We start from the raw sequence: 25192 nt of genomic DNA on the forward strand, positions 1-25192 counted from the left end.
CTGAATGCTTGAGTTGCTGCACCTACGAACTATATTTAACGCATTATCTTTTTAAAACAGATGGACTTTCTAAGACCACACGACTTCTGAACAGTGTAGGTGAAAGAAGCACCATCAAGCCAGGTGAACTCCTTGATGTGCAACACAGGAAAGGTCCTAGTCCTTGCTGAAACCAGAAAGATGTTGCCAAACAAGGTCTCTTTGACCACAGGGCCCAGTTAAGACCTGAAAAACCACTTACCAGGGCCCTAGTTTGGTCTGCAGAGCACAGCAAGTGAGTCACTCCATTAAAAACTCCAGAAGCTTTTCCATTCAACCCCTGAACACATGAAATAAAGAATAAAACTAAAGCTGTGATTTCAATAAACACCTGGAAGGAGTAGCCCACACTTCTCCCATGACACGAGAAGTCATGCGCGTGTCAAGACTCAAGTGCCTCAGCCCTGCGAGGTGCTAACTTGGCCCACAGCAAGCAGGTGCGCTCCACCCGCTGCCGCCAGCGGAGCAGACAGCACTAGGAGAGCAAAAGGGAGAAATCACACGGACAACTACTTTTGGGGCACCGTGGAACCAAGCTGTCAAAGAGCTCCTCACAGCCTCTACCACAGCACTCCTGAAAACCAAAACACAACAGAACACACCATGTGGGTTACATCCCAACGACTGCCAAGTTCCAGCGGCTGCGAGAGGACGCGGAGTGGGACAGAGACCCGGGTAGAGGGCAATGCCAGGGCTGGGGGGCAGCGGCCACCGCACAGGGAGGGCTCCGAGCAGTGATGGGCACAAGCAGACCCACAGCGACTGCCCGCCCGGTGCCAGGAGCGGGTAGGAGCGCGTGGGGAAACGGCCGAGGCCGCCCGCTGTCCCGGGACTCGCTCATCCCGGTGTCTTCCCCGCTCACCCTCGATTCCCACCGGGCTACCGACCTCAGCACCTTCCCCATTCACTCCCGGCCACTCCCGCTCGCCGGTACCGATCGCATCCCCTTCCTCGCTCGTCAGTACCGGTCACAGCCTCCCCCGCCGGGTTCCCGGTACCGATCGCAGCCCCTTGCCCGCCTTCCCCCGGTCCCGATCGCAGCCCTCCCTTCCCCGCGCCGCTCACCCTGCTGCACGTCGCCGTTGGCGCCGCCGGGCAGCGGGACGCTGAGCTGCCGCTCGGGCTCGGGCAGGCAGCGGCGGCAGAAGGAGTGCAGGCAGGGCAGCAGCTTGGGCTCGGCCTCGCGGCGGCTCTGCAGACTCTGCGCGCACACCGCGCACGTGTCCAGCAGCGAGAACGGCCCCGGCGCTGCGGGCGTCAGCGGGGGCACCGGGCTGGGGCCGGGCCCCGCCGCGCCGGGCCCCGCCGCCTCGGCCTCCGCCTCCCCGAGGCCGCGCTCCGCCGCCGCCGCCGCCGCGCCCGGGCTCTCCCGCTCTTCGGGGGCCGCGGCGGCGCAGGGGGACGCGGCCGCGGGCTCGGGGGCGCCGCCACCGCCCGGCGCGGGCTCGGCAGCGCCCTCCCCGCCGCCGCCGCCTCCTTTGTTTTCCGCCATGTTTCCTCCTTTGAACCCGGCCCCGCGCTCCGCGTCACGGCGCGCGCACGAGGGGGCGGGGCCGAGCCGCGCAGCCGCGACGGCGCCCGCGCGCGCGCGCGCCCGGCCCGAGGCCCCGCCCCGCGCCCCCCACTGGCCAATCGACGGGCAGAGAGGGCGGGGTGTGTGTAAGTGCTGCCGTGCGTCATCGGGGCGCGCGAAGGGGCACGAGCCGCCCATCGGGCGCGGGGTTGTGACGTCACGGCGCCGGCCGGGGAGGCGCGGGCGCCGATGGGAGGCACGGCCCGATTCCTGGAAACGGCGCATCCCACCGGGTACAGCTCATCCCACCGGGAACAGCTCTTGGGAATGCTGCACCAGAAACACTACATCCCACCGCGAACAGCGCAACCCATCAGGAAAGGTGCTCACAGACCGCCACATCCCACCACGAACAGCGCATCCCATCAGGAACAGTGCACCCAGAATGGTGCATCCCACTGGGAATGGTGCACACAGAACGCCGCATCCCACCGGGAACAGCTCATCCCATCAGGAATGGTGCACCAAAAGCACCACATCCCACTGAGAACAGCTCATCCCATTGGGAACAGTGCACCCAGAACGCCGCATCCCACTGGGAACAGTGGACCCAGAATGTCACATCCCACTGGGAACAGTACACCAGGAAGGCTGCATCCTGTCAGGAATAGCACATCCCATTGGGAATGGCACACCAGGAATGCCACACCCCGGTTGGCAGCCTCCTCCCATGCCCAGGTGGCCGGCGCAGGCGCTGTGTCAGAACAGGATGCACGCACCACATGGAAATAAAATATCGTTTATTAAAGACACAGGGGGATGCAAACCAATGAAACAGATTTTTAAGGGCTACAACTTTACATATACAAAAAGTGAAACAATTCCCAGTACGCTGAACTCTCCCGTAATCCATGTGAATCGGAGAGCTGGAGCTTTCCCTGCTTCCACCTAGACAAGAAACAAGGACGATGCCTTTTCACCACTATACAGAACCGCAGGGAGGTTCCCACGTTCCGGCATACACTGCTGCAAGCCAGTAAGGATGAATCACTGGAAGTCCTGCTGGATATTCTCCTTGTTTGCTTCCCCATGCTGCTGTTTAATTTGTGAAATTTCATTCTCCAGCTGCACAATGGTCCGTTCAATCTCATAGTTTTTGCTGACAAGAGACACCCACCTGCAAGGGAAGAGAAATAAAAATGGCTTCGAGTGTTAAAAGCAAACGTCACCGACAAACACATCCCCAGAGCACGTGCGGGGACATGAAGCGAGGCAGCACTTTCCTTGGGACGCTACAAATCCCAACTAAAGCCAACGACAATGTGAACGACCACCAAAGCAACAAAAAGCAGTCTCTAACCCTGTCGCACCTTAAAAAGCACAATTTTGCTTTCTAGATCCAAGCCCACTAACTGCCGATATTCAGATAAAGGATTTAGGAAACAATTCAGCGTGGACGTGGCTCTTATTCACAGCTGTTGCTCCTGGATTTACTCAACCACATAGAGCTGGGTCACAAACCCTTTAACATGTTGTGCAAAGCGTCAGCATTCACATGGTGATGTCCAGCAAGATCCCAGACGCTCTGCCTGGGAGAATTTCACACAGCAGATGCACCCATGAAAGGAGTAACAGAAAAACCCTGGATACTCACGTAGACTCCATCTCTCGCAGCTTAGCCCCAGCCGTGAGCTGCATGTTCTTTCGCTGCCAGTTCAGATCTTGAATGTTTTTCCTGGGGAGAAGAAGATGTATGTATTTTTTTTATCTCCTTTCTTTAAAATTTGTAATTATAGAATAGATGAAAATTTGTAATATCTGCTGCTAATTTCAAAACACACTTAATCCTTAGAAGTACTCTCAGAACACTGTGGTGTAGCCAGGACAGTAACTACACCATATAGAGCGAAAAATCCCAGAGAGGGCTGCACACAGAACCTCAAGATAAATAAACAAAACAAAACAAAAAAAAAAACTCAGAAAAAAAACCTGTAATAACAAAAACAAGAAAAAACTTCCAGTTTTCTACAAGCACTCAAACATTCCAACCTGCGCAAGTGCAGAAAAGAAAAAAGGTTTTGGTATCTCTGGAAAAAAAAAAAGCCAAAAGAGCAAGAGATAAATGGTTCATCATCCACAAAGGTCAGTAATTCTGTGAAGAACCTCAAAAGTGCAGAACCCTTCGGATAGGTGAGTCTCTCTGCAGTTCTTTGCTCGTGCTGCTAACACTCAGTTTCTGTTAGCCTCCTTAGCAGGCACTGCGGTGTTCCTTCAGCTGTCCCAGCTTGAGCTGTTTCTGCCTGTTGTCACACGGATTCTGCCTGGGACAACAATCCTAGCTAACCCAAACAGGCAGATACTTGCTACGCAGCTTGCCTCTTGCCTGTATCCTAGTGTACAGTCCCATCTTAGGTGGAAAACACCGTCTCGGGGAGGGCAGGGCCACACCTCCCGTCTGTTGTCATTCCTGGGCTTTTTTCCCTGTAACTGCGGCAGCAACACGTACAGAGCCCTTTTACGCTCTGGGAGTGGGGAAAGGGTCCACTCTCTTTCCAACTTCAGTAGAAAAACACAAAAAAGGAAGACCCACCTCAACTTCTGAAGCTCTTTCTGGGCTTGTTCTATCATGTGAACCAGGTGTCTAAGAGCAGAATACAAGCAAAGCGTTAGGAAAACATACACGTGCTAGATCAGACGCTTAACCAGACGCTTCAGCACAGCCCCCGGAGCACTGCTCTCAGTGCTGTCTGGGCTCTTCGCTCCCGAGGGAAGGATAAAATACCCAAACGCTGCAACAGAAGCACTTTTAAAACATAAACCTCCAAGAATCACTATGGTCAGCCCTTGCCATCAGACAGTATGGTTAAATCACACCCATTACCTGCCCAAATTTCAACTTCAAGCTCGTTGCTCTGTGCTTGTGCCACTCTGACTAGAACACTGTTTTAACGTCTCTGAGTCAGTCACAAAATCAGGATGTACTGAAACGCAGGCTGTTTCTTGGCTCCCTCTCTCAGACCATCCCGTTTTCCTCGCACAGCTCTCCCAGGATGTGCTTTACAGAGCCTCACAGGGCTGACACAGGAGGAACACACAGACCGTGCAGCCAGAACCCGGGCCAGGTTTGACTGCAGACAAACCCCTTACTCGTTGTAGACCTTCCAGGCGTTACAGCCATGCTGCGACATCAGCTCCAGGTTCTCGATACGGACAGCCTGGTGCTCCAGTTGCGCCATGGAGTTGTTCACACACTCCTGCCAGGCCGTGATGTCATTCTTCTGCCCAGAGGAAGGGGCTGGCAGCTCGTACCTGCAACGGCCACCACCTGAGGAAGGGCTCGGGCCGCAGTGGGGGTCCGGCTTGGCTCGAGGGGGCTCTGCTCACCTCTTCATGCTCAGCAGCTCCAGGGGCTGCCGCGCTGCCAGGCGCTCAAACTCGTTCCGCATGATCTCGGTCTGTGGCGGGGGCAGCGGTGAGGCTGGGGGGGACCGGGACGAGGGGGCAACGGGTACGGGGAGGGCTGGCCAGGGGGAGGGAACGGGGGGGAGAGCCAGAGGGGGCCGCCGGGGGGCACCGGCCTGAGGTTGGGGGGGCGGAACAAGGCGGGATCGACGCGTGGTCGGGGAGTGAGGGTGCGGGAGAGGCAGAACCAGAGGGGACCGACCCGGGGAGGAACTGGCCCGGGGGACAGGGAACCGGAGGGGCCCAGTCCAGGGTCGGGAGAAGCAAGGGGGCCCGGCCCGGGGGTCCCGCCTGACCTCGAAGGAGCTGCAGTCGTGCGCGGGGAGGTAGCTCAGGTAGTTCTTGGTGGGCCGGTACCGCCGCGTCTCCTCCTCCACTAGCGCCGCGGCCTAGCGCACCGCGAGCGTCAGCCGGGGCGGCCGGCCGGGCCCGCGGGCCCCGCCCCGCCCCGCACTCACCGCCTCCCGCACTCCCGGCGCCTCGTAGCCCTGGTCGAAATAGGGCAGCGCGTCCACCACCACCTCACCGGCCACCAGGCCCGGGCCCGCCATGGCGCGAACACCCGACCGCCAGGGCCGCCGCCGCGCGCATGCGCCAGGCCACGCCCCCGTCACCCCTCGCTGAAGCCACGCCCCCTCCCGTACCGCCCTTCGCTGGGGCCACGCCTCTCTAGCACCTCCCCGCTTAGACCACGCCCTCTCCCTGTACCGCCCCTCACTGAAGCCACGCCCCCTCGTCCAAAGCTGTCGCCGAGGCCACACCCCTCCCGCCTAGGACCACGCAAAAGGCCATGCCCCTCCACAAAAACCCCGCCCTTCACACGCGGCCACGCCCCCATCGAGCCTACGCCCCCGCTCAGCAGAGGCCCCGCCCCTCTCCCGTCCCCCCGATCACGGCCCCTCCGACCGAAACAGCACCCGAGGCTTGGACTCCACCTCTCGAAGCCACTCCCCCCTGGTCCCCGCCCCGCTCCCTCCCTCCGCCCCGGCCCCGCCCACAGAGCACGCGGAGACGATGTGGTTGGAGCCGAGCGGTCGTTGTTAACGGCGGCGCCGGGACGTGGGGACCCCGCTCCGGCTCCACCGGGGCCGCGCTCATCGCTTCTGGCGGAACTTCATCTTGCTTCCTAGGGAGAAAAAGCGACAGTAAGGGCTGGAACGGTTTAGGGATGGAAGGGACCAAAGCTCATCCAGTTCCACCCCCTGCCATGGGCAGGGACACCTCCCACTGGATCAGGGGCTCCGAGCCCCATCCACCCTGGCCTGGAACCCCTCCAGGGATGGGGCAGCACCACTGCTCTGGGCAACCTGGGCCAGGGTCTCCCCACCCTCATAGCAAAACATTTCTTCCCAAGCTCTGATCTCAATCTCCAGTCTTTCAGCTTCAAAGCACTTCCCCTCGTCCCATCCCTGCACTCCCTGATCCAGAGCCCCTCCCCAGCTTTGCTGCAGCCCCTTCCAGTTTTGTGTCCCCCACAGGGCAAACAACCAGAGGGACCACGGCACACCAGGCCAGGATCGGCCCCACGCTCCTTCACGTGCCATCACTTGTTCATGGCAAAATATATTATAAAAAGAAAACGAACAAAAGCAAGAAAGTCCCTTTACCAAGGCTGCGCAGGATTTTGTTCATTCCAGTTGGCTCCGTCTCTGGAATGCTCTGCAAATACTCCAAGGCACGGACCTCAAAAAGGCCTAAAGAAGGAAAACAAATAAAACCAAATCACTCACTTCGCTGAGTGCTGTGATTCCATCCTGTAGCACGCGGCATCTTCTATCATTAACAAGGCAGTTATGGAAAGGCAGCTGTGCACATCATGCAAGCTGCAGGAACAAGCCCAGAAAGGGGAGAGGTGGAAAAATTCTTTGCTTCCTATATTGACTGGAGCAACTGGAAGGGCATGGAGCTACTGCTTAGACCAAATGGCAACAGGGTAGCCAGCCAGACAAAAGTAAGCCGGACAAGTAAGATCAAACCTCACCTTTGACCGCATTCTTGCTTAACTCCCGCTCCTGTATGAACCCTGCAAACATCTGCGTCTCCATGAAGAAGTGCAAGAAATGACGGACGTTTCGTGACACATGGGATTTGCGGAATGCCTCCCGCTGGAACACCCGCTCCCCTTTTTCCGTGACGCTCATATGCAGGGAGTAGTGCCCAACGATCTCCACAAAGAACTGCACAAAAGCTTCCGAGACCAGGGAGTTGAGAGGCATGGCACCTGTGAAGAGGGCAGCAGAGGAGGAATTTCCCTTTATGTCCATCAGTTTGGTCATTCCTCTTCTAAAAGAGGAGCAGCAGTTACTTTTAGGCTGCCTGTCAGATTGTGGAATGCAGATGAACGTTCGATATAAAAGCTGCCACAGTTCAAATACTAGGATCTCTCTCCTACATCAGTTTTCTACTGCGGCTGAGACAGGTTCCATCCAAAAGCTTTTCCAGTAGTTAAAGCGTTCATAGTTTCTTTTCCCCTGCCAAACACCTAGTGTCTAATAACCTATAAGCTCATAACAATCTATGGTTTAATTCCAATAAAGAATAGGCAAATTACAGAACACAAATCCACTGAAAACTAAACTTTGATGTGCATGGAATTACATCCCTGGCTGATACCATTTCTCTCAAGCTACTCAGTGCTGTTTGGAATTGTTACATTTATAAAGCAGCTCAACTTTGAAAACGATCCATCAGCTCACCCTGAGTACAGAGACTCACTGCGTTCTCTCTGCAAGAAAAATATTCTGTCACTTCAGAAAAAAAATCAGAGAGCTCAAAGCCTGGGAACGGATGCACTTGGTCCAGGGAAAACCAGAGCTCTGCACATACTGGTGGTGAGAAGGGAAACAATTGTTCGGACGCTAAACTTTTCTAACAAATTCACAAGAAAGATGTGAATCCTACTGTTTATGCTCATTTTTCTATCGGCCACATAGAAGCTGTAGAGATTTGCTAATGTGAAAACGCTTTTCTGCGGCAGCACCTTGTGTGTCACTCTGCTCATGTGACAGGATTTCACTTCGTTCTTCTAAGATCTGTACAAGCGCAGCCTGGAGCTTGTGAGGCAGGATCTCGTCTTCATCTGACACCTGAAGAGAAAAGGGGCCATGGAAGCATTTTCGTGTTGTGTTTGTTACCAGCAGAACGTTTTCATTGTGAACAGATTAGAAATACTCCTAATGTGCTTAAAACAGTCAGAGATAGGTTACCCTGTGATATGATGTACCTTGGGGGAAACAAAACATTTGTCTTGCAGCCACAGAAGTGAAAAAAGTTTGCTCTGACTATGAACTAATAGAGTCACACACACAGCTGGCCAACACAGAACAACGTGTGCCATTACCCACAACACAGAGTCGAGGTTATCACACCACTGATAAACCACACAAGAAGAGCAGAAGTCTGCTGAGAAAACATGACAAGTCTCAATATTATGGTTAAAAAATCCTTCAATACCTTTCTCCAGTTGCAGGCTGTAAGGCAAAACAGAATAATAAGGCAAGGAAAAGAAGACGCAAGTATCCTCCCGAACTAGTAATGCTCCAGTATGTCTACAGACACTTGTTTGGTGCTGTAGAAGAACATCAGGTAAAGCTCAGCAGAGAACCACTAGGGGACTGTGACAGTCTGTCTCCTGGGAAAGTATAACCCAGAACCAACACATACACCAGCAGATGGGAGAGGAGAAAGCCCTGTGGGGAGCAAGCACACAATAAGACAGCCAGAAAGCAGCAAAGAAACTTAGTCATCCACTTCATACAGTGACCCAATCAAGGGTCTGTTGTTAAATTGTTTATTCAGTAAAGCAGCATCTTTAGCTTCACAGAGCTCTGTACCTCATGCAACCTCAGTCTCGCAAGAAGGATTTGTCAGCCTGTTCCCTTCTCTAGTGATCAAAAAGGAACACAAGATATTTCTTCAGCCACTGGAGCCTATGTATGACACCAGCTTTTGCTGATTTCTTGTTTTCACTTTCTTTCACTGATGCCTTCTCCTGGCATATAACCATGAGTGACCAGTACTATTATTGCACTCACCTCTTGCAAGAACTTGTCAGCACGGAGATCTACAATCAGAACCTGGGGGAAGATGTGCAAACACAGTCACTCTCACAGGCAGTTACGTCGCCATACAGAAAAATACACTTTCTTTTATTTTCAGTGTCCCCAGTGGCAGGGGATGTTGCACACAAACACAAGTCCAGCTTGCAGCCTGTCCATAGGAACAACGACTATTATTTATCTTTAACAATGGAAACACACTGATATGTATCTGGCAAGTTCACCAGCTGTCTCAGAAAAGCTTAACAGTTTCTACCACGGCAGAACCCACAGAGATTATTCTGGAAAGGTCAGCGCCGTTCCACTGACGCTATCCCTCCACCACACGTTACCCAGGTCTCACCTCTTCTAGAGGCAGGTCCCAGAGTTGTGGTAAGGAGCAGGCGAGAATGCCAATGAGGAACGGGGTTGGAGAGCACACGATGTCAATCATAGAAGCTGGTAGGACTGGTATGTAGGTGTGCTGCCAAGTGAAGGGATAAAGCGTTGCTACAGCAGCATGGCCACATTTAGAGAGCGTGCTAGAAAGGGAAGAAAAGCAGAGTGCTGTCAGTGTCTCATCTGGTACTCAGCTACAGACATAGGTTAGAAGTGCTCAGGGAAGATGTAATTTGGCTTGTTCTTTATGCATCAGCAGAAGCCCCATGCATCTGCTTTTGTAGTCTGTTATGAGGAGCTAGGAACAGCATCAACCCAGACTAAAAAGACAAATGGAATAGTCCCTCATCTCCTCTTGGGTAAAGAGCATACTCTGAATTCTAAGCATCTGCACATTGCATGGAATGTCTGCAAAATGCTAAAGCTTTTAAATGTGACTATTTACAAAAATTAGACAAGCTTGCACATGAAACAGGCCTGAACTCAGAAGAAAAATGCCTTAGAAAGAAAAGTCAATCAGACTTGTTTTGTTACCTTAAGTTGTCAGCAACAAAGATCACCCTCCTTTCCAGCAGGAGAGAGGCAAAGACCCGAATCAGGTGAGAGACGCTCAGACACTGGAACAGGCATTCGAAGTCAATGTGTTCGAGTCGAGAATCCAAGGGACGGCAGAGCTCCATCACCTGAGAGGCAAGCAAAGAAGCAGAGCGCTGGAGGAGAAAGCCAAAGCACAACTGGGCCAGACGAGGGAGAACCTGGCTGGAGTGCAGAACTGGTGGCTCCTCACAAGTGGAGCCCCGTGTCCGGGTGGGCATTGCAGGGGACTCCCAAGCAGCTCTTCCTTAAAAAAGCAGGGCATTGCTTCTACAGTAAGTGATTCAAAAGGTTTCTGCGACAGTCTTCCTTTGGACTTCAGGGCATTATCTTCAGACTAATTATTGACAGGTGGCATCACTCTACAGCACAGTTTGCAAAGTGCTGCTACGCCCCAAGACACCATCAATGTAGGAAAGCCAGTCCTGACTTCAGGTACCTCATTTCCTGCACCTGGCAGGTAACTCTTCACAGTGATCACGCGTCCAGGAGCAGGGAAGGGTGCCTCCATGACACTACGCATGAATGGATGCACGAGGGCTGGGGACATCTCTCGCCTCTTCTCCACTTCATCTAAAATCTGCACGAAAACATATCGGACATTGTTTTAGGCCTGCTGGTGAGCCAGAGGAGATATGCAAGCCTCTCTCACAGTATCCCCTGCCACAGCTACAGGTGAAGGCTCCAACACAGACTTCCCTTTCCCCCCTCGCCTGGGATCCCTGTGAAAGCTTCTCTCAAGCGGCTGAGCAATGATGTAGGAATAAACAGCTGTGAGTGCAACTCTCCTGGGATGAGTTACAATCACTAAGCAATTCTGGACCAGAGAGAAGCATCCACTTGCTTTCTGGAGTTCAGAGGTCATCAGCCACTCAAGCCCAACAAGAAGTAAGAGGCTCCCCCCACTTCACCTTGGAGAAGAGGTTGAAGCAGCCCAGGCGGCTGACAATGCAGTAGACCTCAGGAAGGCGCTTCCCTTTCCCTTCTGGCTGAAAGGCAACAGGAACAGTTATGCAGAGAACAGGAATGCAATAAAGAACCTAGCACCTACACCGTAGCCAATTTCCAGAATTCCTTCTGCTGTACTTCTCTCTATGCTACTGACTTAAAAGATACCTGAGGTATGAGTGCCCAGTTCAGGAGCTGTCTTTTATGCCCAGAGACCATTCCACTGTTTTGCTGGGAATTATCGTGCTCCTTCCCTTATGCATTCAAAGGGCTGGTAGCCTCACAGGCACTACGTAGCCCACAGTTTCTGCTGATCCACCTCCCACACTAGACTGTGCAGTTATCAATGCATTCTTTACACTCCACCCAATAGAGATACTCACAAGGAGCTTCTTGCAGTACCCAAACCAGCGGCTGCCATCCTCGCCCGTCAACACAAAAGAAAATGTTTCACTGGGGAACCAAAGAACAGTCAGGGTTAAATTCATCGCACAGTTCAGAGAAGAGGCTGACAAAGCACAAACTATGAGCCATTCCCTTTCTGGCCATGCCGAACACCCCTTGCTGTGGCGAGCAAGCTACTTTGGGCTCTACTCAGTGTAAAAGCCTGCAGCCCACAGACCACTGAGCTGCTACAGCTCCCTCCTTTCCCAGCTGCTTCTCCGTTCTGCCAAGGAGCAAAGGAAGCCCTTGCCAGCCCCGGGAGCTGGCCCCGAAGAGACGTTACAAACTTCTTTCCTGTAGGAAAGATGGTGCTCAGGCAGAAGCAGCACCCCTGAGCCCACCTCCACAACTCATTTTCTCCTTTCACAGTCTTTCCCGTTTTTCCCTGCTCCAGCTGCAGTTCCTCTGGTCTAAGAAACTGGCACAAACCTAAGCTTTCAACTCGTTTCAGGCCTGCGTATTCAAAACCAAGTCTTTACCTTTTAAGGTCTGATGCAGGAAACCAGTCTTTGGGATCTGGAAAGCAGAATTTGGGAATGACCTTTAGCCTCTCCTCAGTATCCTTTGACTGTCTGAAGGCATGTTCAGGCTGGAGGGGTAACACATGCATTTGAAGTCACTGAAGTGCAGTGCACAGCTGCAGCATTTAAAACATTGGGAGCCAGTATCTTTCTGACACTTTCAAATGCTGACCCATCAGACAATTAATGCACAAGTACAGGAGAGCATATTCTGACTAGAACAGTTCCCTCTTGCATCTTTCCTGTGGACTGGACTTTTGTAAATTACCCAGCCGCTCTTGGTAAAAGCCAAGTGAGGATTCAGAAGCACGGCCAAGTTTACTGGAGAACAAAGCTAAAACAGATTCCCCAAATGCAATTTGTGTCAGCTTGCTTCAGTTCTGTTCCTAGGAAGACACTAAGAGGAACAGCAACATGTTCGGTTTGCGATGTGCAGATCACTTGTAATTCAATGGCAAAAGCAGTGTATGTGAATTGCATGTTCCAATTACCACATGTGGGACTAAGTCAAATCCCTCAAAGACTGCAGAACAGCTTTCCATGCTCAAAGCTGCCCAGATGGGGCAAAAGGAAGGTTTTCAGATGACAGAGATCACATTTAAGTAGGAAATGCCTGTGAGAAGAGGAAAGTTTATTGCATAAAGCTAATTTTAGACACTGTACTCTCAGTCAGGGCATCCAGGTTATTCCAGTGTCCCAGGCTGTGAGAGCACGAAGAAGCAGTTAGGAAAACAGTACAGCATTTTCACAGGGTAAGAGTTGTACAAGATCTTTGATGTCCTTGGGCGTGCAGCCCAAAGAAGAGGGTGACAAACAGATTACTTGGAAGCAAGTATATTTTTAGAAGGGAGACAAATCTGTAATCAGAATACCTCCACAGTTACTGGGCAATGCTTCCTGCAAAATCCCAGCATGACAGACTGTCCCATACAAAGTCGCTCACCAAAACACTTTAATTCAAGCAGAGGATAAACAAACACTGAGAAAATAATTTGTTTTGTGAGTGGATTTATAAAAGCCAGTAAATAGCCACATGGTACAGTCAGGTCTGATTGTCTGCTAGGGCAGCGGGAAAAGAACAATGCACTGCCCTTCCCAAAGGGGATGAACAGATTGATATCTGCACTAGGGGAAGCCTAAATCTTGTTACACTTCTTCCTCCCTCCTAACACCCTAATGTTTGCATTTTTGGCAGATATTATTAATGTGCATTGAGTTTTACCCACCAAACTAAGACTCTGCAGTCTTTCCGGCTGTTGTCTCTTATTCATTTTGTGAATCCAAAATGTTTACACATTTAAGACATTGGAGTTATTTGCACACACACCCCTTACATGGCTTTGCCATTTTAACTTCCCCCCCTGCTGCCGAACAGTATAAATAAGCGTATAAGCCCTGGGATTCTACCTCCCGAGCACCCTCAGCTAAATTGCTTCACTCCTTGTTTATAAATCCCTTGTTTATAAAGCACACCACCAGGATGAGACCAGGCCAGCTTGGGAACAGAGCCCTGCACTCCCTTTCCTCTCCTGCAGGCTGCCTCAGCGGTGTATCACAGTACAGGGTGGCTTTAGGATATTTCCAGGCAATTCGAATTAGAGGAGGAGCTTTCCTCCTTTCAACAAAAGACAGTAAACTTGTCATCAAGAAAGGTATTCAACAACTGCCCAGCACTGCACACTAGGTCTGTAACAGAGCAAGTTGCTTTATATTCCAAGCCTGAATCCTCCCCAAGTGGGCCAGCTTTACTAGGACAGAGTTTAGGAAAGGATACACACTGTGAGAGGAAATAAAAAGCTGCCGAGTGTGTTTTGTGGGCAGGTTTCCACACCACCCCTACCTTACTGGGAAACTGCTGCACAATCTGTGGTGTGTACGCCATCTCATCTGCCTTCTTGTGCAGTGACACCACCACAAACAGCTCAAAAAGCCGCTGTTCCTGAAGCTCTATCAAATCCCTCTCCAAAGTCTGGTAGTGCGGGTTCCTCTTGGAGGCTGATTGTCCCTGCAGCAGGCGCCGGGGTCGACCTGAATAAAGGAAGAAATCCAATACCAGCCCGTGGCTATCACTGCCATACGCACCTGTAGGTCACAGAAGAGGAGTTGGCACCACCTTTACAAGGGGGAAAAATGATGGGTGCGTTTTCCCAACATCACTGCTGTGCTTTGCAGGACCTGGACTCCTGCATCAGCTCCTCAAGCACAAAGCTGTTCCAGGTACAGAAGCACTGGCCTTGGAGCAGCACTGCAAATCCCTCTGACCAGCAGCAGTAACTAGTCTGTAACACAGCATGGGCATTCAAAAGGGGCAGGGCCACCTTCCTGGCCAAGAAACCTCCAGGTTGGGATGTCTTGACAAGCAGTGCAGACTCACAAGCACAGGCACAGCACTCTGATGTAAGAAATTCCTGTGGCCCAGGCACCATGACACATTCTGGACACTCTTACAGCAGGCAGTGACTCACGTCACCGTATTTATGCAGAGACTCTGCACCCTCCATTACCCTCCTTAACATAAAAAGTGGAGCCTCACTCCAAGTTAAGGCCTCTTGTATGCTTCCCTCCGAGGAAACAAAATGCCTAAACCAATTCCATTGGTCCTAACTGCTAGATGCTTACCTACAGCCATGAGAGAGTCCCTCATGGTGGGTTGTCGGCCAACCATAACCATTTTGCATTGAAATCTACAAGCATGGAATCCAAGACCTCTCTGATCCTCCCCACACCAGCTAAAACCTTGTAGGTATTTCAAGCCCGTGGCACTAACAGCAAAGCTGACAATCTCCTGCAAGACGTGTTTTAATTAAGTGTGATTCTACCAACCCAAAAATGAATCTACCTCTAGTGACTGGCAGATTAATGGCACTAAACCCCAAAGGCTAGGAGGCGGCAGAAACAGAGGTTGGTCTGTCACAGCAACAGCTTCCAGCCTTGACTGTGCTGCCTCTTAGATGTTCCCTTTCTCTGCCTTTGCAGAAGCCACCACTACTCAGTGTGCCCATCCCACTGGAGCCTTAGCCAAACGCGCAGTGCTACAGAGACAGGGCCAGCCCCTCTGACTCACTCACTTCTTGGCTGATTTTCCGTATCACTTTCATTCCCACTGGTTTCACCTGAAACACAAAGTTTTCACTTATTAGCCATGCAGAAGGAAGAGGGGCAACACCCAAAGTTGGGAAAGAGAGAGAACGTCAGACTCAGACCAACATCACTCAGGTCTGCCCACCTATCCTTCTCAAAGCATCAACAAAGAACCCCTAATACTGGCAAATGTGGTACAATAGTAAATGCCAAAAAGTTGATATCAAGTCACTGTTTCCAGTAACCCACCCACAGGTCAGCTGAACACAGGCAAAGGACAGAGACCCAGCAGTGATTTGATGCTGCTAGAAAAGTTACCAGTATATACTATAAATCAACACCATACCAGAGCTACACAATCAAGAGAACACAAGAATATCACTTTGTAGGCACAAAAGCGATAAGCAGAGTAGACAGAAGTACTTCTCATGCCAAGTGGGTTTGTGGGGAATTTGGGAGCTTGTTCTGCTTTTTCAACACAGCCCTTTTACCAAGTAGGCCAGCTCACCAGGCTCGGATCACAGTGGAATCTTTCATTTCTGAGTGTTAAAGATGGGTTAGGCAAGTGTTCCCAATCCTAGCAGTGCTGAAAGCTCAACAATTCCAGCTACAAGAGGTGTGGTTTAGCACTGCTGAGTCAGCCCCACATGAGCTGCGGGAGGTGACGGTGCCTGGCCCACTTGCAGTGCCCTAGGACCTACAGAAACTGGGCCACTCGAGGGGTTCACTGCCAAGAGAATGATGCTGGAGACCTACACACCTTTTATTGGAGGCACTTCTCTCCCAGCAAGACTGAGCAACTTCACCCTCTTTTTTCCACGCTTGGAATCAAAGATCTCCTGTATTTTTAGCACCAGCTGAAATCCAAAACAGAAGCAGAGGTCAGTGTGGGGTTCAGAAAAGGGGCCAGGTGCTGAGGGCCACAGCCCAAAAGCCATCATCTGGCACCAGGACACCTGAGACAGGCTGCACAAGTCCTGCCAGGGACCCTGGCTGGTGAGCTGCTTGCCAGAGTCTTTTTAGCACAGCTCACCAGAGAGAAAATGAGCACAGAATTTCTGCTACAACAGAGAGATTGCTGTCAGCACAACTCCAAGCTGACACTGAACCGTACAAGCGCTCTGGAAGCTATCACACTTTGCCTACAGATCGCAAAGGCAGCAAACTAGCATCAGATCTCCACTTTCTGCTGGAGGCCAACTGCAAAGGCACTTGCACGAACATCTTGTGGACCCCCCACAACAATGGACTCTGAAGTCTGCATGCTTTCAAGTAGCCCAATGCTTTCTAAGCGGAGAAAAAACAGTGCTCTCTCAATATACCGGGAGAGCTTGGGGTTTGGTTTTTGGTTGGTTGGTTTGCTGTTTGAAGTGCACTGGAGTAGATGGGTGCCAGGCACTTGGACTAAGTCCTGCAAAGCACCAGGTCCAAAGCATAGTCCTTGTCCCAGGGTAGTTTGCTCAACTGGAAGAATTATGCACTTTCAGTCTGCACAGGGGAAGAAGGACAGTAAGACAGGGTAACGGGACTGTGCTGCAGGGACACCACAGACCTCACCCACCAGAATCAAAACTAGAAAAAACACATAAACCAGCGCACACTAAGAGACAGACATGAAAGAAGGGTCAGCATTCAGACACTCCAAGCAGACGCTGTTAACATTCCTTCCACTGGTCACAGCAGCCTTAAAACCAAAGCCCTAATGCTCTCTGGATTCCCCCCTCAGGCCCAGGTAGAGGATGCTGCAGGTGGCTCTTCAATTCCACCTCTCAAGGGTGGCTGTCACTCCATTGAGAAGAAGGGTTTATGTTAAATGCAATGAGCAGGTCAAGTTTATTCTTGTCTCAAAAATTCATTACAGGCTCCCACTGAATGTAGTAGGGTGGGGCCCAGCCATTTGTCACCACAAATACTGCATAAAAAGGAAGATATTCAGCAAGAGAACCTGTTTTTCAGCTCAAGTCTTTATCCTCAGCTCAGCAAACTAAGCTCAAGCTCTTCCCCTTTTCAGATCTATTTCTCCCCATTTTCTGAATTAGCCAGTCCTCCCACTGCAAGGAAGAGAACTGCCCAGAGCAGAACACAGTGCTTCTCCTGCAACATCTGCCTTTTCCCCTCTGCCACTCAGTCTTGCCTGGAGGATTTCAACTTCAGTCCTGATTTCAGTGCAGCTGAGTCACCAATGAAAGATACTGGGTGTGTTTAAGGCAGCTATGTGTTTCTCAAGCAATAAATAATTTTTTTCTTGTCAGACTCCAATCCTTTTCTCAATGTCTCAAGCAATCTTGGCTCAGTTCTTTGTGAGCAAAAAAGACTGAAGTGTGCTTCCTGCATGTAAATTGTTACCAGATTTTTGGAATAGGTTTGCATTTGGGGAATGTTTTATTTCCCCCCACCAAATGAAAGATATTCTCCATCACAGCATTTTTATAATATTGCCTTTTCCTTCCTGATTTTCCAGGCCTACAATTTGTTTAAAAGCACCTACAAGAATTGCTTGCTATGCTGAAGTATTTAACGTTTGAAAAGCATTTTGCAGCTGTCCAACTCTACCTCACAGTTCTGTGCAATGTGAGTAAATATTCCCAATTTTCACAAGAAATACAGAGCTGCAAAAGTTGAATGATTCTGCCATGGTACCAGTAAGTTGTTGCCACTACCACAACTGTAATTTGAGCACCAAGTACCACCCCAGCGGTAGCCGCAGCCGGTTCTTCTAGAGCATGTGCTGCATTTTATCACTGAGTGACACAAGCCAGCAACAAATACCAGCGTCTGGAAAGATTCCCAACACATCAAATGAGATTTACAAAGGACTGCCCTACTGTGAAGGGGAATCGAAAGCCTTTCTCACTGCTCTGGCCTCTGAAGCGCATCTGCTTTGCACACAGGCAGGTGGGAGCCGCAGCAGAGAGAACTCTGTGAAGGCTTTGTGAAATGCACAAGAAAAGCAGCAAGAGTTTTAAATGCCATGCAAGAAGTAATGTTTCATGCTTAAGTCTCACCCAGGGCAAGTTCTTTCTCCTGCTGGCAGCCTCCACTGCTCGGAACAGCTTCCATTCGGTCAGTGTGACAGGTAGGGTAGTGTCCTTCACCATTTTCCCTTGCAAACTTGTCTGGGAGGGCTTTAGCTCAAGAGTCTTGCGACTGAGGAAGGGAGGTTTTGGGGGAGGCTAGAAAGCAGGAACAGAAAAGATGGGATTAAGCCTTGGTCTGAGCTCAGAGTGAAAGAAGACAGATTACAAGTGATAATATTCCTGCAGCCTCTTGCTGTACCAAGCTCTCCATCCCACCCCTACCCTGCACACTCAAGGATCTCATCATCGTTCTCTAGTTCCTATCATTTTACTCCTTAGCAGCTTTAAGCAACTGCTCCTGCTGTGACTGTTCATTATCATTTCCAATAATAACAAATGATAAAAAATAAAGAAAACCAAACATTGCAGTGGGGAATGTGGGGCCAGGGTGAGCACAAACAGAGCACTTGTGTGGATGATTCTCAGCAAACAGCTGCCAGGTTAATCCCTTCAACCTACCTTGGGAGCCCCATTGGTGCTCCGGGTGGTTGGTAGCTTCCAGACAGATGGGACCTTCCACAGGGTTAAGGGTAGCACTCTGATATCTTCATAGGGGTTCTCTTTCACAGGACCTGGAAAAAGAATTGGATGGGAGATTTGTGAAAGTAGGTGAAGTCCTGCCTTCGTACAAGGGATATAAGCAGGAAGAGTGTGATGCTTCAACAAGGTTTGAGAGAGACCTGTTTTAAGGTGGATTAGGTTTCCAACACTTAAAGATCCTTTTTACCCACTACCATCAACTTGGCAAACTGTAAATGGACTTAGCAAACAAAACACTTCTGCCACTGCAGGGAAAGTAGCTCTATGGGAAAGCAGCTAGTTTTGTCAGTGTTCAACTGATGTCTTGCAGCAGCATTTGAAGAGCCAATAAAAAAATCAGTTTAGCACAGGCCAGTTCTAGTGACCTTCCATAACATGTGGAATCAGGCCGCTCACGTGCAGAGATTTACTGACATCAACAAAGAAGAACTCCAGATGGTGAACACCTTAAAAGTCATAGGGCTGGAAAGGTCCTCAATGCATTCTCATCCTCATTCCTCCCTCCCCAGCAAATGTGCTCCCCTTAAATAACGAGTGAATCCCCCAGAAGCACAGGCACATACAGATAATGTCCTCGTAGATGTTGTCTTCTGACTGTGTGTAGACAAGCCTGGATCCCATAGTGCCATTTGTTTCTTCTCGAAGTCTGCGGGACTTGGTGGCTGCTGTCCGGTTGCGGAAGCCCTGGATGTCCTCAAACTCAAAAGATTTCCTAGAGGAAAACCAGTGTAACTTCTTCTAAACGTGCCTGCATGGTACCAGTGAGTTGCTGTCTCCAGTCCACACAGGGTACGGTCATCCTCGGCGCCATCAAGCACAGGGATGCTCCACTCTGGATGACTTCCAAGCATTGTGGTTTAACCCCAGCCAGCAGCTCAGCCCCACACAGTTGCTTGCTCACTCCCACCCAGTGAGATGAGACAGAGAATCGGAAGGGTAGAAGTGAGAAAAAGCGTGGGCCGAGACAAAGGCAGTTTCATACGTAAAGCAAAAGCTGCACACGCAAGCAAAGCAAAACAAGCGATTCGTTCACTCTTTCCCCTCGGCAGGCAGGTGTTCAACCATCTCTGGGAAAGCAGGGCTCCATCATGCGTAACAGTGACGTGGGAAGACAAATGCCATCACTCTAAACGTCCCACCCTTCCTCCTTCTTCCCCCAGTTTTTACGTCTGAGCACAACATCCTATGGTGTGGGACATCGTCTGTGTCAGTGGGTTCAGCTCTGCCAGCCAAGACCCTTCCATGATCCTGCCCGCTCCAAGCCCGCTCACTGCCGGAGTGGGATGAGAAGCAGAAACAGCTTGGGCTCTGTGTAAGCGCCATGACAAACTGTGTTATCAATAGCATTTTCATCACAAATCCAGAACACAGCACCATACAAGCTACTGTGAAGAAAATTAACTCTATAACAGCCAAAACCAGCACACCAAGCAAGTCCTGGCCACTTACTCTAGGAGATTCTTAAATTAAAAATTAAGTTGGAGGCCTCACAGCCAAGCACATTCCAAGCAGGTACAGAGAGCACCATCCTGTAACAGAGGCAAGAAACCAAAACTTGTTTTCAGACTAAGCACTTGCAGCAACGCTCAGAGTTTGGGCTGGACCGCTCTTACAGCTCATGCCAAGACTGCTACTGCATTTGCGAGTTTCCAGTTTCGTATCCTTAGCTCCAAAATTACGGCACAGAGGACAGAAAGGAGCAGGCAGGGATTTAGCCCATCATCATAAAATTTGGTTTGCTGCTACATGCTTTGTGACTGTGACAGATGGTTCCAGGAGTCCCAGCCACCTTTGATGCCCACATTCCTTTCCAGCAGAGCCACCCTCGGCAGCTCACCTGGAAGCACAGCCAGGACCAAGCTAGCTCAGAGTTTTCCCACTCTGCAAAAGGGACCTAAAAACAGGCAGAACAGCCAAACCTACTGCAACAGAGGCTGACAGCCTCCAACTTTACACAACAAGAGAATCTTTCACTCACAGGAAAGCCGCAAGCTTTAGTAGCTGTACTGCCCCGAGAAAGCCAGTCTGTAATCCAGAAACTGCAGCCAAGGTTGAGTTCGGGGAAGCAGGAGGCAGCACTCTCCCTAGGCCCAGCATACTGTCACACAAATGCTGGTTTAAGATGTGGTAATGACATCTGTTCAGGGCTTTTAGCCTTCTTTGCAAGATTATCAGCCGCAAAAGCAGTGCACACACAATGCTGGAAAGGGAATACTTTCATCCAGAAATAGCCTCTTCCCATCAACAGAGGCCTCATCAGCACTAGCGCTGGGATACGACGGCAAGCAAGCTGTTTAAAATCATCTAGAAACTGACTTAAGGAAACAAGTTTCAGAGATGAGAGATGAATTGATGTACCTCTGGCTTCTCCGTCTGATCCTCCTGCTGGCAACTTTCTTCTCAGGATCATTGGAGGATGACACCAAGTCTCCTCCATGCTGCTGCTTTTGCAGGGGAGCTTCCCTGGTAGTACTGGCATCACCACAGCTGCTGGCAGTCTTTTCTACAAGGTAACGGAAAGTCCTACGGGGCTTGGGTGGTGGGACAGCAGGTCCCTCCTCCTCTTGCCCCTCAGCCTCAGAGTAAATGTTGTTCAAGCTCCTCTCTGCCCTGCAGAGAGGGTCAGTTCCTTTAATTTTGAGTTCTTTTTCCATGAAGCCACAGCTCCCTTGCTTCCTCTGAGGGTCCAAGGGGACTGGTGAGTCTTTGCCAGGCAGGAGGGGATTTGCTCTCCATAGTGCCTGCGAGGTATAAAAGTTACCTGGGGGTAGTGCTGCCACTGCATCCAGGAATCCTGCTGGACACTGTCCTTTCTCCTTGGCTTGGGAAGCTGAGCTGCGTGCACAGGGCTGAAGGTAACCACAGCCACCAGTCCGCACGCGACTCCGTGCATCTTCCCTGAAGTCCAAACCCAGACTCTTGGGATCTTTGGATCCAATTTGTCTGCTTTTCTCTGTATGTTCAGTCTTCCTTCTCGATACAACACCAGAGCTGGGATCATACTTTACTCCCAAGTCCTTCAGCTGCTCTTTCTCCTTGCTGGTGCACGCTTGTGTCCTCCCCTCCCACTGGGAGATCTTCTGTTTGATGTTGCGGCAGTGGCTGCGAGAGAGGGTCTGCACAGCTGAGCGGGAAAAGCTACCATCCACCGACTCGGTTGGGTGCATGGCAAGATCCAACGTGCTTACAAACACCCCATCTCCAGCCTGGCCCAGGTTCACCCGTGTCCTGCACACACCAAGATGGCATGAAACTCCAAAGCACACAGGGGTGTCCAAGAGCCCTGGGTGTCAGCGCTGCACGGACTGTCTGCTAACACAGCCTGTGGACAAAAAAGGAAAAGAGCCATCAGCTGCACTCCAGACGTACACACCACTGGGAACTCCCAGCTGCACTCTGGCAATGGCTGAAGGACATTCCCCAAGTCCCACGTTCAAGACTGGCTTCTAGATCACACTCCCCACAAAGCCCATTTCTGTGGCACACATCTGCAAGGGCTAACAAAAGGATGCAGAGGTCTCACTGGCTTGGAAAAAAAAATAAACAAAAAAAAAAAAACAACCAAACAAAAAAAACCCAAGTTTGAGAGTGGCAGAGAACAAAGAAAAGGGCAAACAGCACCTACCCCGTGCTGCCTGACTGCCTTGGCCACAGCACTGCCATACTACCGAGACCCCCATCCCACCCGGCCAGTGAGGCACCCTGGCCCTCTCCTATAAATAGGCACAGCTTCCTAAACATCCTGAGCCCGAGCAGAGCCATCCTTCCTCATCCCTGTCTGCACAGCCCTGATTAGCAGACAGGAAAGCAACTTTCCCCTTTCCTGTACCACTGCAACCCAAAGCACTAGCTAGTGAAGCAGCCAAGGCTCCAACAGGGAAAGCCAGACCAAGGGAGGGGCAAAACAGCCTCTTCTCCATACAGCTTCACACCAGGTACCCTTAGTCCCTGCTAAGCCTTCAAACATAGGACCGCTGGATGCAGAACTGGCACCAGGACCCTGCAGTGTGGAGCAATGGACTCACTCATAGGATGAACCTTCATGGCCAGCACATGCATTCCCCTGCCAGCCACCACACATGCAGCCCCACGCTGACAGCAAGCCCACACGCACCAGAGGCTTTCTCGCTTCCCAACAGGATTGGCAGCTTCCTTCTCCCATGCACCAGCTGGCAGCTCCCTGGGCTCTGACCGGCAGATGGGGAAAGCCTCTGCAGGCAGCGCTCGTGAGGGCAAATCACTCCAGACCGTGTGGCCCTGCTTAGCTCTCCAGCTGGGCTCATCCTCAGCATGCGCAGGGCTGCCTCTGCCCAGGCGGGTCAGGTCTGCCAGCCGCCAGTCTGCCCCGTGTCCTTCCTCCTATGACTCACATGGGTGAACAAAAAGCACATTTGCTGTAGTTTCCTCAGTGCATTCACCATATTCCTGCTTCCTGACACAGAGCCATGGCCCAAGGCAGCCTAAAGCTCCCGTTCTCTCCTGCTCTGCATATCTGTGCTTCTGTGATGAGGCACAACATGCAACAAAGACGCTGTGGAGAAGCACAGTTCCAGCCAGCACAGGCACTGGTCAGGCTACAACTGAGGTTCTCCTTTGGTTCTGCTTGCTGGCAAATTCCCAGAGTTCTACTAGTTCACCCCGTGCCCAAGCCATTTCCCAGCTCCGGCATCCAGGGCTACACAGAATCAGCTGCAGAAACAGGAGGCACATGGAATTTATTTCCTCTCCTTCAGCGTAAGCCTACTAGGTAACATTACTTCACCTGCCAGCAAAGCTCCATGCACAGACTGGAGAAGCAGCATAACATAGAAGGTGAAGCAATCAGCTTCACCCACCTAAAGAAGCCGTACAGGCTTGAGTGCAACAGGGAGGGTCTTTCCAAAGCCAGATACAACTAGGAATACATGGCTCCTGGCTCATCCCAAACACAGAGACAGAACATCAGCTTAAAGCACCCAAAGTCCTCCTCTGCTCACTGCTGCTGTGCCAGCCACAGCCCTGAACGGTGCCTTCCAAAACAACCATCCAAGGAGGAGCAGAACACAGCTCTTCGTCTGCCCAGGCTTGCTTCCCAGTATTTCCACTACAGCCGAATTTATCAACCCTGCTGCAGGTCGGTGTCATCAAGAACACTGAACTACTTCATTGAAAAGCAGTAGTTTTGGGGAAAGAGAAATCATTTCTAGTCCGAGCACACCAGTATTGCACGCGTCTCCCAACCAACAGCCTCAGATCCACGCTGCTAGAAGACAGCTTCTCTATCTTTACCCAAAATAGAACGAGGCACATTCTCATCACGGTTCTTTCCCCAGTTCCAAGGCACGCTAAGCATTTTCAACGCAAAGCATCCCGACAGCTCCATTTCCCAACCCCAGGGGCTGGAGGGGGGCTCGGAGCCCCTGGTCCAGTGTTGGGGGGGTCCCTGCCCGTGGCAGGGGTGGGAGACAGCGTGGGCTGTGAGGTCCCTTCCAGCCCAACCCACCCCATGGTTCTACGATCCTCACTCCCTTTACCGCAGCCGCGCAGTTCCGAGCCACCCAGGAACATCCTCGCCTCCAAAGCCTCCGCGTCGGCAGTCAAATGAGAGTCAGGTCCTGCGGGCAGAGGCAGGCTCGGCCCTTGAGGGTCCGACCCAGCCCCGCAGCTTCCCTGCCGCTGCCCCAGAGGGCAGAGCCGAAGAGCCCAGCTCAGGGAGCCGCGTCCATCGCGCCGACGAGCGGCCCAGGAAGCGAGAACAGCCCCGCGCAGAGCCACCGCCCATTGGCTCTAATGGCTGCCACTCAGCTTCGTTCCCGCCCTGCGCGCAGCCTGTCGCTCATTGGCTCTGACAGCTGTCACTCAGCCTCATTCCCGCCCCCTCGCTCATTGGCTCTAGCAGCTGTCATTTAGCCTCGTTCCCGCCCTGAGCGCTGCTGCCGCTCATTGGCTCTGGCAGCTGTCACTCAGCCTCGTTCCCGCCCTGAGCGCAGCTGTCGCTCATTGGCTCTGACAGCTGTCACTCAGCCTCGTTCCCGCCCCCTCACTCATTGGCCCGCGCAGCTCCCACTCATCCCCGGCCCCTCCTCACACGGAGCCGCTGCTCATTGGTCGTTGCGGCCGTCCCTCAGCTCCGGTTCCCCCCCCAATTTATTGCCTCTCGCAGCCGTCCCTCAGCCCCGGTTCCCCCCCCGATTCATCGCCTCTCGCAGCCGTCCCTCAGCCCCGGTTCCCCCCCCGATTCATCGCCTCTCGCGGCCGTCCCTCAGCCCCGGTTCCCCCCCCGATTCATCGCCTCTCGCGGCCGTCCCTCAGCCCCGGTTCCCCCCCCGATTCATCGCCTCTCGCGGCCGTCCCTCAGCCCCGGTTCCCCCCCGATTCATCGCCTCTCGCAGCCGTCCCTCAGCCCCTCTCCCCGCCATTCATTGCCTCTCGCGGCCGTCCCTCAGCCCCTCTCCCCGCCATTCATTGCCTCTCGCGGCCGTCCCTCAGCCCCTCTCCCCGCCATTCACTGCCTCTCGCGGCCGTCCCTCAGCCCCTCTCCCCGCCATTTATTGCCTC

At 51.9% G+C, this 25192-nt stretch overlaps 3 protein-coding genes across 8 annotated transcripts in view; all 3 read right to left on the reverse strand.

The window, feature by feature from the left end:
• TRIM33 (tripartite motif containing 33) overlaps positions 1-1531 on the reverse strand; it is a 28464-nt gene extending 26933 nt beyond the window's left edge. Inside the window, exon 1 of the mRNA XM_054087358.1 lies at positions 1105-1531. Coding sequence (XP_053943333.1) covers positions 1105-1531 — 427 coding nt within the window. The remainder of the gene's footprint in view (positions 1-1104) is intronic.
• Positions 1532-2335: 804 nt separating this feature from the next.
• Positions 2336-5631, reverse strand: BCAS2 (BCAS2 pre-mRNA processing factor). Its single transcript, XM_054087369.1, has 7 exons — positions 5473-5631; positions 5311-5403; positions 4937-5007; positions 4700-4861; positions 4143-4193; positions 3207-3287; positions 2336-2729 (listed from the first exon to the last, which is right to left on the reverse strand). The coding sequence occupies exons 1-7, from the start codon at positions 5563-5565 to the stop codon at positions 2600-2602; spliced, it is 681 nt and encodes a 226-aa protein (XP_053943344.1). The 5' UTR covers positions 5566-5631; the 3' UTR covers positions 2336-2599.
• A 477-nt stretch (positions 5632-6108) lies between these two features.
• DENND2C (DENN domain containing 2C) lies at positions 6109-24399 on the reverse strand. Of its 6 annotated transcripts, none has more exons than XM_054087363.1 (18): positions 21014-21936; positions 19219-19367; positions 18575-18687; positions 18044-18211; positions 15799-15895; positions 15026-15070; positions 13798-13985; positions 11916-12025; positions 11376-11445; positions 10956-11033; positions 10484-10624; positions 9985-10133; positions 9416-9593; positions 9049-9090; positions 7995-8100; positions 6996-7235; positions 6622-6708; positions 6109-6140 (listed from the first exon to the last, which is right to left on the reverse strand). In XM_054087363.1, the coding sequence occupies exons 1-18, from the start codon at positions 21820-21822 to the stop codon at positions 6109-6111; spliced, it is 2802 nt and encodes a 933-aa protein (XP_053943338.1). In that variant the 5' UTR covers positions 21823-21936. The 6 variants fall into 6 exon arrangements, 5 of the variants coding, with proteins under 5 accessions (XP_053943338.1, XP_053943336.1, XP_053943334.1 ...); XM_054087361.1 differs by lacking the exons at positions 6109-6140; positions 6622-6708 and adding an exon at positions 24169-24399 and having other exon boundaries at positions 6968-7235; positions 21014-21158; positions 21417-21977; XM_054087362.1 differs by lacking the exons at positions 6109-6140; positions 6622-6708 and adding exons at positions 8468-8484; positions 24169-24399 and having other exon boundaries at positions 7097-7235; positions 21014-21977.
• Between the last annotated feature and the right edge of the window lie 793 nt (positions 24400-25192).

This window comes from Cuculus canorus, chromosome 24 (assembly GCF_017976375.1).
Source record: "Cuculus canorus isolate bCucCan1 chromosome 24, bCucCan1.pri, whole genome shotgun sequence".
Lineage (NCBI taxonomy): Eukaryota > Metazoa > Chordata > Aves > Cuculiformes > Cuculidae > Cuculus > Cuculus canorus.